The 13678-nt window shown below is 39.1% G+C and overlaps 1 protein-coding gene across 2 annotated transcripts in view; it reads right to left on the bottom strand.

The window, feature by feature from the left end:
• The window catches only part of WDR37 (WD repeat domain 37), a 52297-nt gene that overhangs the window by 13577 nt on the left and 25042 nt on the right, over window positions 1-13678 (bottom strand). For both annotated transcript variants that reach the window (XM_025165768.2, XM_007426760.4), the window contains 6 exons: window positions 12439-12574; window positions 12166-12237; window positions 11231-11275; window positions 9531-9607; window positions 8501-8738; window positions 3816-3957 (listed from right to left, as the gene is read on the bottom strand). In XM_025165768.2, coding sequence (XP_025021536.1) covers window positions 3816-3957; window positions 8501-8738; window positions 9531-9607; window positions 11231-11275; window positions 12166-12237; window positions 12439-12574 — 710 coding nt within the window. The remainder of the gene's footprint in view (window positions 1-3815; window positions 3958-8500; window positions 8739-9530; window positions 9608-11230; window positions 11276-12165; window positions 12238-12438; window positions 12575-13678) is intronic.

Below are 13678 nucleotides of genomic sequence, written 5' to 3'. Positions count from 1 at the left end.
ACAGAATGTCCTTTGAAATAAAAATACAGGATCAGGACATCAGTCTTATATCTTTGGACTAGAAATGAGTGTGGAAATATTTCCTGCCCTTTACATATGGAATTCCCTGTTCACAAGCATTAAGGTCTGATTTCTACAAGTCCTACCTCAGAATATTTCCTCCAAGACACCTTTTTCTGAAATTATTATTACATGCCATCCCTTAATATGTAACGACAAAGACTGAATTATCCTCAAGTCCACTGATAAAGCTGCAAGGCCACAATGCACTTACACAAGCCATTTTAGATAAAGCACAGACATTACAAGGAGAATGCATGAAAGCCGTCTGGATGACTTTGGGCCAGTCACTCTCTCTCAGCCCAACCCACCTCGCAGGGTGGTTATTGTGGGGAAAATAGGAGGAGGAAGGAGTATTATGTATGTTCACTGCCTTGGGTTATTTATAAAAAAAATAATAATGGCAGGATTAAAATCCAATAAATAAATAAATAAATAAATAAATAAATAAATAAATAAATAAATAAATAAAATCTTGCCCCAAATAAAATGAAATTGTAAAAAAAAAAAAAAAAAAAGGAAAAAGAATAGGCTGGGTTCAGCCCTCCAGACATTCAAAGTAGACAAAAGTGGAATTTGGGGCAATTATCGTCTAGTAGTTTAAATGGATATTGGCTAGGCTGATGGAGAATAAGGCTATTAGTAGCTACTAGTTATTATAACTATATGTTTCTCAATACCAGTTGGTGGGAACATCAGTAGGGCAGCATTACTCAATCCATGTACTAATAGTGTTACCAATCCTTACCTATTTAGCCTCAAGGGAAAAGGAAGCTGAATTAAACAGATCTTTGGTTTGTTCCAGCACAGCTCTTCTGTTTTCACACATGACTGTGTAAAACTGTCCTTAATCTTCATATACCATCCTTTGTCCTCTCCAGGTCCCACCTTCCCCACCCTCTGACCTGACTCCTTCCTCTTCTCCAACAATGCTTGCTGAATACAACAGATGACTTTATACCAAATTAGGCCAACAGCCCATCTAGCACAGTGTTTCTCAACCCTGGTGACTTGAAAACGTGTGGACTTCAACTCCCAGAATTTTCCAGCCAGCCATGCTGGCTGGGGAATTCTGGGAGTTGAAGTCCACACATCTTCAAGTTGCCACGGTTGAGAAATACTGATCTAGCAGAACACTGACTGCAGCCACTGGCCCTGATACTCTTCTGCCAGGCTCCCTGGGGATACTACAACTGAAGCTGACACCTTCTGGACACAAAGCAGCACTGTATCACTAAGCCCACACAACAACTTTATTAGAGCAAATTAATTCTGAGTGCTATGTATATTCAATTAATACCATATGAAAGTTCATTACCATCACCAACTGATATAAAGTCATTAAGCCCCAGAAGAAAGTGTGCTTATTTCTCCATGCTGTTTTTTCCTTTTCCTAGAAGACATAACTTTAAATCAACGCACTTGCACATTCCTACTGAAACATGCTCATAAAGCTTTAAAAAAAAAAAAAAACTCAACGAACTCCATACTGCTGTGTTAAGCCAGTTAAGCATGGCGTTCCTCACAGACACCATATAAGGCTAAACAGAGAAAGAAATATGTTTCATTTTGAGTTTCAAACAGGATTAAGGCGCCACCTGCTGGAAAGAACCGATGTCCCCCAAACTGTGGGTTTTTCTGTTATTCAGCTGTAAATTTACAACCTGTGATTTAAAAATATGCCATCATATTCACTAATATAAGCTCAGCATCTTGGCAAGTGGCCACTTGTCCATGGAAAGAACATGCAACTCCATTTTTTAGAGAGCAGCAGCATTCAAAAAAAGATTTGACTTTCACTTTTCATGCAGAATGATATAGCACGAGCTGTACAATGTCTTCTGCACCTATCAAAGGGCACTTCTGTATCCAACCTCTTCTAGATATACATTCTCTATAGATAAAATCAGTAGATGAATATTATCTATCTAGGCCTTTAAAATGAAAAGGCATTCTTTGCCATTTAAAAGTAAGCTCCAAGATTTTAAAAGAAATTGTTTTATAGAATCAATGTTACAAACTATAATCAGCAAATAAATGCAGATTTCAATGCAATGCTAGATACATTAAAAAAGAAAATCTATGTTCTTTGCACCTTTTGAATGCCAATAGCCAAGCTATTACGTGATCATGAATTCTTCCCAGAAAGAAACTGAGAATATACTCACATACTGTCCCAGACTTCCTATGAGAAAAAAATTAATAACTGAATGGGAGATTCTGCATTTGTTTCAATGCAAGAACTCCTTGAACAAGAAACGTTTTACAGGTAGTCCTCACTTAACGACCATTTGTTTACGATGGTTCAAAGTTACGACAGCTTCAGAAAGGGTGCTTTATCGCCCATAAAGCATGTCCAGTCATCGTAAAACATTGTGCCACCCTCCCCGCAGTCACGTGGCCGTATTTTGGGCGCTTGGCAACCAGCTCGCATTTACAACTGGTTGCCAAGCGCCCTGCAATCATGTGATTGCCATTTACAATCTTCTCTGTCGGTTTCCCCAGAAAGTCAGTGCAGGGAAGATTGTAAGCGGAAGGGATGGAGCGAAATCATTCAGCAGTGTGCAGGAGCTCAAATCCTGAAGATCTGAGCTCCGTTCCTCCAGCCCCACAAAAGATTTCCCCTCCATCCACGGAGGGGAGGGCAAACTCTTTGGCGGGCTGCAGGAACATTTGAGAGTGAAAGGATTGCCTGCCAGGAGGATTTCAGCTCTGTGTAGAGGTGAACTGAAAACTGTCCAGCAGGCAGCCCTTTTGGTCTCAAAGAGCTGCCTGCCAGGAGGATTTCAGCTCTGCGTGGAGCTGAAATCCTTCAGCAGACAGCTCTTTCGCTCCATCTGCTTGATAACCCGGGAGATCACTTAACAACCACAACCAGGAGTGCCTGGATTGTCACTGAGAGAATCAGTCATGTGGGTGTCTCATTTAACAACCACTTCCTGCAACAATTGAGATTCCTGTCCCAATTGTGGTTGTTAGGTGAGGACTACCTGTAAGTTTTCATAGTATCCATTCATATATTCAGCTTCATGGCACTGCCAAAGATAACAGAAGTGACATCACCCCTTCAAGATTTGGACCAGTGGAAAGCAGTATACAAATAGATTATATAGTAAAGAAGCAAACACAATTCATTCTTGAGCTTTGTGACACATAGCTGGTTTACATTAAGTATTCTCTCTATAAGAATAAAATGCTAAGATATACAGAGGCAAACAGGTAAACAAACAAATGCCCATAAATAAAATAGTGACAAAGAAAAATGTATCAGGATATATGATAAAATGATTATTAGAATAACTAAAGAAGGACTCAACATGCAGGAGGAAATGTTGACACAGTCACAAGCAGCTTATTCCATGACACAACACAGACACAATAACATTTAAGACAGATTCCTGTATATGCACATTTGTGTTTATTTTAATTCACTTTCCCCCCTTTTTCTCTGTTTTATTTACTAGTCAAAGCCTAATAAAATTGATCTATCCACAGATGTGACATTTTAAGAAGAAATAACTGAAAATGTATGCAACCTCTCAAACTTGATTGAACTAAAAGATGAATGTATCTTACTTTTCCTCAGCATTCATTAAAGCTTTAATTAGGCCAGAAAGCAGGAAAGAAAAGACTCAGACTAAAAACAGACTCAGCATAAAACTTCGCGTGAAAAATCCAGAGGATAGAAAGCTTTCCAACACAGGTAGTCAAATACAATTCTTACTTAAAAATTCTAGGACAAAGCTGTCACTTACTCTGTATGGCCCTGAAAGACGTTCACAGAATGGATAGATGGGTCTCTGAAATCCCATAGACGGAAGGTTGTGTCACGTGATGAAGTTACCACAAGGCGCTGGGTGGGATGGGTGCAACAGTGTGTAAGTTCTTGGTCATGTCCTAAAACCACAGACAAAACATTATGACTCTGAAAAGGCCAAACCTACTCACAAAAAAAGAACATCAGAGAAACAATTATGTTTTGATGGTAACCAAAATGGTCTTGGCAAAATAGGTTTGCCCAAGGTAAATTACAATTATGTTCCAATCTTACTCATTCCCTACTGGAATAATGTGGACTAGATTCCTCATTTCATCTAAATACAGACATTTTTAAAAAGTAAGGGTTCAACCTTCTGTCACTTTGTACTCTTCTGAGGACGGACATGACTTATTCTACAAAACTTTTTTGAGCACCAATATGAAAATGGGCTGCTTGAGCCCTTGATTAAATAGAAGCTCCCTGAATGTGGCAGGGGGCACCTCTCCTTGCAAGCTTTTAAAATCACATAACACAGTCTGCTCTCTGTAGACATTTACTTATTTGTGGCAATCCCATAAGCATTTTTGCATAGACCAGCTACCAAGTTGGCCTCCATGACTAGAAAGCTTCAGACAGAAATGTTAAACCAAGTTATCAGTTCTATGCAGTTTAATTCTTCGCTGCTAAAACTACTCCCTATAAAAGTAGACTTACAGCAACTATTTAAATATTAATTAATCCTTTAGGATTCCAGAACCATAATGTTGCAAAGTCTATAAATCAGCTAGTCCATTCATCTTTCAGGATCTCTAACTACAGTCATATGACCTTCCAATAAACTATCAGAAAATGATAAACTTGTCACCAGCAGAAACACACAAGCTCTACAATGCCAAGGCCAAAAAACAAGGAACAGTTTAGGGTTAGGATTATGGCTGCAGAGCCTTCAAATCTCTAAATGCGCACACAAACACACTCTTTTTTTCCCTAGTCCTTAGAGCTTTTCCAATTATGCTAACTCATTTCTATGGCACAGAAATTGGTGGTACAGTCTCCATCATTTTGAGGCAGGATGCTGGAGAGCAGGAATATAAGGCCCTAAAACAGGTTAACCCTTTTTTTTTCAAAGGAAACCCCATCCCCTGACCCCAAAATGAAAGAAACACAGCTCTGCCCACTTTGCATTGCCGCCATATCCAATGTAACCCTCACATACCTCAACGTTAAGTGTAACGGATGAACCAAAAGGATGCCCATCTCAGTTCTAGATGATGGACCTCAACTTCCAGCAACTGGTGAGAGATGCTGGGAGTTGCAATTTAGCCACATCGAACAATGTTTCCATCCCAGGTTTAGGAAAGCTACCTAGATATTTTGGAACTTCTGGTGAGAATGCAATGGTGAGCTAGACGTCCCTCCTGCAGCTGGATGGCATTTGTGACAGGGATTAGCAGCTGGATGCAGGATCTGGGCTGTTGAAATCTCCCCAGAGAAAGGGGAGATCTTGAGATAGCCCACATGCACTCCGCACAGCTGCTCCTCGTGAGCAGACCACAGGAATCAATGAGCAACTGGGAGTCGAGGGAGGAACCATCTTTGCTCAGTCATGAACGCAGCCTTTTTTAAGGACAAAAAGCTCAACCCAACCTCATTTCTTAATCACTTTGGATTTGATTTTTTTTTATTGCCTTTGAAATATTAAGACCCTACAGTATTCACTGGGTGAGTCACCTTCTCCTTGGATAAAGAATTTTTAAATATGATTTTAAAATTTTGGACAAAATATCACTTTTTGGATTAAACAGCAAAAGAGTGCTTAGAGTATTGATTTCAGAAAGTTTTGGAATCCTTCCCATGGGAAACAGTGATTGGGATTCTTTAAAAGAAAACATGATACGGAAGGTTGGACACTACAGGGAACTAGAAGATAAGATTTTATTAAAGATTAAAAATGGAACAAGATACTCTAACGGTGGAATTTTTTATGGGTATTTTTGAACAACAGTCTTCAAAATTATCTGATATGATAGAGAGATGGTCTGTCATCGAAGTTACAGAAGAAGAATAAGCTACACTGAATATGTTTGAAATTAATTTGAATGTGGATTTAAATGTGACAAGTAATGAGATGCATATGGAAGATGTACTGGACATATAAACAAAACCAGTTGATATTTCATTGCTTAAAGGTGATATACAACTGTTAAATCAGAAAAGCGATTTGGGTAACTTTTTCTTACTGGATGTACAAAAGAGGTCTGTTAAAGTCATGAAGAATTTTTTAAGAAATGACAAAAAAAGGACAACCTTTTTTACTGGATGTACAAATCAGGTCTGTTAAAGTTTTGGAAGATTCCTTGAAAGGGACAAAAAAAAGTTGAAAAGTACTCAAGCTCTGGGACTTTATTTGAAGGAGTTAAAAATCAAGATTGTTAAAAGTTAAGGGAAGGAATGCAGAGTTGGCTTATTTGATCAAGGTTAAAAGAGACAGTTATATCTGGTAACTCTTACTGGACTTTTGATGATAAGGAACAAATGACAAGGTCTGGGGATTTTGTTTTTAGTTCAGAGATGAGATATGAGGTGAAGAGAGCATATGTTGTATTTTATGAGATGATGATACATTATAAAATTGTTTATACTTTTTGTGATGAAGGGGGAAGTTACTTTTTTCCTTTTTTTCCTTTTTTTTTTCTTTTTCACACTTTTTTCTTCTTTATTCTTGCATTTTTTTGTAGTCTGTATTTTTTATTTTTTCTATTTGTAATCTCTAATAAAATTATTTGGAAAAAAAAAGAACAAACATTTTGGGATCAACTAGTATTTACTTTGCTAATCCTAAAACAAAGCATAAAGCCTGTTAGCAATTTCACTGTACTGTTTAAGTGAACCAAATTTTAGCAAAGAATATTACACAGAATCTTTTTTAATCAGGCAGACTTTTTTGCATTTTTACATCTAGTGAAGGGAAATATTTGATTGCTCCCTTAATGATAAACCCAGAATGCACTAAGATTGTATAGTAACTGTACAAGGATAACTATACAACTATAAGGATTGGAAATAAAAATGCTATACAAAAATAAAGGCAATTTTGCAAGAAAAATCTCATTCAAAAATATAAATAAATTCACAATCTATGTAAATAAAACTGTAATGGGTGGCATGAGCGAGGAAGATACTGGAATGGAGGATCAAGGTTATCAGGAGGGAGGAGGAACATTCCAGAGCAAGCCCTTTCTCAGTCCACAGCAGTAACGTGGGAAGAAAAAGAGGATGAGGGCAGCCCCTCCCTAGAATCTCACACTATGGGTATATCCACTAGTTGCTTTAGCATAGGTTTAGTCTGGCGAGATTCTGTCTATTAGGAGCAAGCTAATAAAGGAACTACATTGGACCGGACTGCCTCATTGTCGTTCTTGTGCTGGACATGACAAAAACAGTGAAATTACCATTGTTATTTCATTTAGTCTCCCTTGAGTCAAGTACATGTCCTGATACTATATGGAGACAACCGCACAGTTTTTTGCATGTAGTACAAAAACAGATTGCCACTGCCTTCTTCCTATATATATAATCCTAGTATGTATGTGTGTGTATGTGTGTGCGCGTGCTTGTGCAGTTTTTATTCCCCCCCCCAAAGGCTGCGCTGTTGGGGGGAGCACAGGAGAATCCGGGGACCCGAGTTCTCCAGCGGCCTTGCCAATGCGGCGCGGTGCAGCGCGCAACACTCACCTCTCTGGACTGCACGGTCCCTCAGCCCAGGCAAAGTCAGAGGCTCGGTGCGGAGGGAAGCGCCCCGCTCTGCCCGGGAGTTCCTGGCTTTCCTGTTCCAAGCCCTCTCCGCTCTCTGCGAGTCTCTCAAAATCACCAGCGGCAGGGGAGGATTACCACACAAACACACACGCGCATGCACACACACACCCTAGCCTTTACCTCTTCCTCCTCCAGGCGCAGTGTGCTCGGGACAGCAGCTGGTTTGCAAAATCAGAGGCCCGGGGAATAGGTGGCACGCGGCCCCCTGCCCCCCCCCGTTTTAGCAAACCGAGGAGCTGCTGCGGATCTGCTCTTTGCGCTTTACTCTGACACTGAGTGCTGGAGAACTCGCGTCTCCGGAGTCTCCCGTGCTCCCAACGGTGCAGTGCAGCCTTCAGAGGAGCGCCAATCCCCTTGTCGGGGCGGTGCGGTGTGGGCTCCATGCCTCCATGTGCAGCCATCTGGAGCACAGCCACCTGGAGCAGCAGTGCTGGGTTGCAGCAGCTGCCAAAAAAGGAATGCTCTCCCAGCCACTGGCGCTTTGCTCTCCCAGCCCTGCCACTTGAGAAGCCGCAGGGTATATTGGCGTATAACATACAGCTAGGATTTCAGCCCCAAATTTTAGGGGGGAAAGCACATGTTATACGCCGATAAATACGGTATTTTCTCTTTGAAGTTTTCTTGTTCAGATTATATGGTTTCCCAAGTATTCAAGATAAGCAAAATGACTGACTTCAAAGAAGCAGAAAAATGACATATGACATCTTGGAAGCTCACAACTGTCATAAATGGAGACATTCACTCTTCTTTGCTCTCAAGGAAACAATCTGCATTACTACGTCCACAGAAAAGTAGTGGCCCAAAACAACCAGCCAACATAAGGAAAAAGAAAAAAAAGATAAAACTTCCCTCCTCCAAAGATACCTGTTAGAGAGTGCACAAGCTCAGATGTCTCCACATCATACAGGTTGGCTGTCCTGTCCCACGAAGCCGTCACTGCTTGCTTCCCTCCAACCAGCCAATCAGCTGCTATGACTACACCCTGATGGCTTTTTAGGGAGGTCAGAGGAACTCGGATGGTGGGACAATCACTAGAGCCATCTCCATCTCCATCAGGTTCATCCTTATCAGAAAATTCAACTTCATCTTCGCCAGACATTTGCTGTTAATTTTGAAAATATTTAATTTGCATGAAATTTGCCACATTAAATGTGGATTCCAACAGAGTTGGTACAACTAATTTTTGACATCAAAAACACCTCTGGAAAACACAAAGGTCTCTGAAGAGAAAAAGAAGAGCTAAAGTGCTTGGCATATTATAAGAATATGAAAGACACAGAAAGAAAATGCAGAAAGGAAAGTTTATTATTGGATGAATTTTGCAATGAAATATTGTTTTATGTACCTATTATACCTATTTGGATGCTATTCTTCAGTTTCTAAACTACTTTGGGCCTTTGGGACATCTGTAGTATATAGATAAAAACACTGATCTTCTAAACTGTTCCAAGCATATTTTTTTAAAGTGTTTATAAAGCTTTTATTAAATAATATACAATATGCCACCCTGTAGTCATGCACTGCATTTGCATGGCAACTGGCACTTCTAGCACTGCTTCAAGGAAACTGGCTGTGGACATCAGATCTGCTGAAAAACAATATAGTTGCTGTAAATACTAAAGGTGTGACTCCACAGTTCCTGGTTTTAATACCATCACATACAAGTTAGCCTCCACTGATGCTAGGGTTAATCATGATTTCAGAATTTTATGACCCAGATGCTGCCGTGCCATCATTTGTTAAAGAAGGCATTCAACAACATACCAAATAATATAAATGAACAAAACTGTTAAACGATGCATTTTCTCCAATACTAATATACATCTGCAAAGATAAGTCCGGCATAAAAACTACCTTCAGAACCCTGGAAATCATACCAGAAATCATGACTTACATTGCAGTCTGCGGTAGGTTGAGGGGTGGGCAACTGTACCATATATCTCCAAATATGAGCTGTCTGGTCTCCTGAAGCTGCAGAACAAATTAAGAATCTATGAACAACCATTCACATTTTTAGTTCTCCAAAGCAGGAGAGGACTGGAAGCAAGCAATAAGTGTAAGTGGTCCCCTCTTTCTTAATGCTTTCTTTTCTAATATATAAGCCTCTTAAATTATTATAATGTATGAATGGGCTAATCTTTTTAAGCCAGCCTGCAGCCTTTTCCAATCTGGGGTGTAACTCCAGGAGGTGAAGTCCAATACATTTGGAGGGTATCAGGTCAAAGAACCCTTCCCCAAACCAATATTTTAAATAATGATATGATACTAGCTTGTCACTTGGTATGGATTATTGATTAAACCTTTTTTGCCATGATATTCAGACTAGCAAATGGTGTAAAAAAATAGGAAGGCTTTGGAACAATGGTCATGGTGATTTTATCATCCTGGTTGAAGTACTAAATCACTATTAAATGTGATTAGTCTCTATTAAGTGGCTCATTATTTTGAGACTTTATAGTATAAGATGGATGGCCACATAAATTGATATAAATAAATAAGAAAGGATCAGTAAGGACTTAGATGACATGAACAAGCTCAAATGTTCTATATTTTAATACTTAGCTATCCCAAAATCTGCATGTCAGCATCAACAAAATATTCATGCATACTAACAAAGTAGTCTCCTACTCCTTGTCACGCTACAGTCTTAAGTATTTATTTATGACATTTATATCCTGGCTTTCCTCCAGGAACTTAGGACATTATACATGATTCTACACCTCCTCACTTTAGCAGGAAATTAGATTAGGCCAAGAGATCCCCAAACCTAGCCCAACACTCTAACCATTACATTACAATGGCTCTATTTAATATGTCAGTAAGTTCAGCCACATTAAATAGATTAAAGCTCCATTTTCTCATTATCAGTAGGGCTAAAAACATATCGAGTCTAGGAGAAAAAGACAGGCACGATGTAGAAATATTAGAAGTACACAAAAGTTACCATAATTTCCTATAATTAAAAAATTTGAAGAGGTCTGCATTCCTCTCCTATTTAAACACCCCAACAAAATAATCATCCCACTGATATAAGTATAATGTCTAATATTTCACATGCAAGTATATTTAATAGAAAGTGAACAGAGCAAATAAATAATACAATAAAAATAAATAAATCTAAAACTGTAACTCTTAACAGTTTGTGACGTAGAACAGTACCAAACCAGAAAGACAATACAGTAGAGAATCTTACAAGGTAAACAAAAGCTTGAACAGTAATAGACGGCTGAGAAGACTTCTGTCTTAACTCTTGAAACACAGCTCCCAATGAATTAGATGAACCAACAAATGTGAACAATGGGAGAATCAGGACAGATAAAAATACTTTTTTTTACAAAGGAGTTACCCTCAGGATCAAATATAACATGCTTCCAAATACCAGTTTCTAGGAAAAAAAGATCGCTGTTGTCCTCAAGTCCCAGAGCCACAATGGTAGGACTCCTATGTTCATAATAACCTGATTTGGTACAAGGCAGCTTCCTGTGGCCATATACAAACCACCTGTATATTTATAAGCAACCTATAGGCAGGAGGCAGTTTTTTTCTCAAGTATCTAGTGAACATAATTTGGGAGGATAAACACTGTTTCCATACCTGTAAGAGACACCTGTTCAGTTGGATGGAACTTTATGGAATTTACTGTGTTAAGGAAAAAAACACATATTAGACCAGACAAATTTAGAAGAACACCTAATTTATTTCAGATTAAGTGGGAATAGGTTTATGGTACACCTGGGATTCTGGTATGGTGGAAAAACCATTTAATGTACTTTCAGTGAACTAGAGGAGAAGTTAGTCCTTTCTAATTTCCAGTTTGATCCAGGTCTCTCTACTTATACTATCATACAGGAAAATTAGGGTTGAAGAAAATCAAGAGTAAAACTATTTTTGGAAGAGGGAACTTCAAGTGCTTCTAGTATCAAACTAGAAGCATGACAGCTGAGGGTAAAAAGATACTTTGTAGGGCACCACTGAGCAAAATCTCTCAACAGAAGGAAAAGTCTACCTGATCCATCAAGAGCTATTCCATAAATAATATGGGCTGCTGGGGGAATGACTCCAGACATAAGGAGCATCAGACAAGAACTAGCTGTGGGATTATGCGTACATTAGGAAACACGACTGCACTGCAAACAATGAGCCTTTTACATGAATCTTTTAAAAAACTAATATTCCCCACCTTCTATCTGAAATGATACATGACAGAATTCTACCACCTAGTCTTTGTAATGTGATAATGAAGATTTTTTAAAGACAGACCTTATCTTCTTAATAACTCTCATATCTGAATTGTAGCAAACTACTTATTTTTCACGCTCACTAAAATGGCACACCCAAAGAGGGATGCACAGGATGGATAAGGCCCTGATGGCTCCCACAAGGAAGTTTCTAAACCTTCCACCCACAGTCCTATTGCACACTCATCTCAAGTCCTGGGAAGAGCCAACTCCACTTACTCAACATACATGCCAATACAATAAATAATTTTCCCTAATGATTCTTGTTCACCAATAATGGTTTATTCTTACCTGATCCAGCATGCCCAACATATTTGACAAGACACTTTCCTGTCTCTATGCTCCACAGCAAAGCAGTGTGATCTGTGAGAATTTAAAAAAGAATTGAGGAATTAAAACAGTGGATAGGTGGATGATGGGTGGGTGGATGGATGGATGGACGGACAGACAGACAGACAGACAGGATAGATATCTGGGAATGAAGCCTGGACCATAAGTGATCTAATGTAATCATTAGAAAGAGAGAACACAATCTGTGGCTGAAACAACAGATAAGATTATTACCGGCTGATGCTGTCCCAAGCACCACAGGTTGAGTTTTTGTGACACTGACATCCCAAATGCCATCCCGATGACCAATATACTCTTTCACTAGCTGGCATATTGCTCTGGATGTTGTTGTTTTGAAACTGGAGACTATCTAAGGAGAGAAAGAGGCAGGTATCTGATAGGTATAGCTATTACCCCAAACTCTTGCAAACACACAACATAAGAGCCATTGAAACACTGAACTGTAGCTGAATCAATGGATGCACAAACTTTAGCATATTCTCTGGGACAAAATTTGTCCTGAACGAAGCTAGGATGCTATTTTATGTAGGCACAACAGTAGAATTTGGCCAAATTGAATCCTTTATTATAAAATAAAAGGATATCATAAAAGCAGACAACTGTTCTGATTTTTTTTCACATCTTATGATAAAACAAGTAGGTACAATCTGCAGAGCACTTCTCTTTTTCTTCTATAATATGTTGTGTGCACCATACAAGCCAGCTTATTAAATACAGCTAGCTAAAAATGGGTTAGGAGGGGAAGAATGAAAAAGTTGCATAAAACTTCAAAACTCAGAGCCATATGAAGTGGTATTCATATTAATTTGGAAGCGCAGACCAATTCCTTTTGTATGACAATGAAATGTTCAAGAAGCAGTTCAAAAACAATGTAATAGTAATTAAAAAAAGAGAGAAACATGAAAGCAAGAATGACTTATTTTACTTGCTTGAGATGATTAAATGTCTTGGATAGATGGAAGAAAACACTCTCAAGTTGGAACTGCTACATAAAAAAAAACTTAGCAGGAAAAAGCAAGTAGCAATTCACACTTTCATAACTCTCAAGAGACTCAGCCTGCATACCAGGATTAGCAGTGCAGGACTATCAGGTTTATTGGATTTGATAAGTGCTGGGTCATTGGACTGGAAGAAGTATATCAGTAATATTTGCTGCATGGAGCAAACTAAACTAATATGAGTTAAAGTAGTATGCCCATCCGAAGTATTTTTGTGCAATAATTGGGTTGTCTTCAATGGGTAGAAAGAGGGATCCACGAGTGATGCAGTAGCATAAAGAGTAGGAATGAAGAACCACCAGTCAGCAGGGCCTCAAGCAAGGCCTCACCCTCAGGTCTCATATTGTTCTCAATAGTCCTGCTCTGCCCCACCAGGAGTAACTGCAAAAAAGGCTGTCAGGACCTATTCTCTAAGAGGCTCAGGACAGCCTACATCAGGTACAACCACCATTGTA

Source organism: Python bivittatus, unplaced genomic scaffold, assembly GCF_059951505.1.
Source record: "Python bivittatus isolate LINGU-HERP-01145 unplaced genomic scaffold, Pbiv_v1 ctg000610_np1212, whole genome shotgun sequence".
Classification (NCBI taxonomy): Eukaryota; Metazoa; Chordata; class Lepidosauria; order Squamata; family Pythonidae; genus Python; species Python bivittatus.
This window is presented reverse-complemented; position numbering and strand designations above follow the sequence as displayed.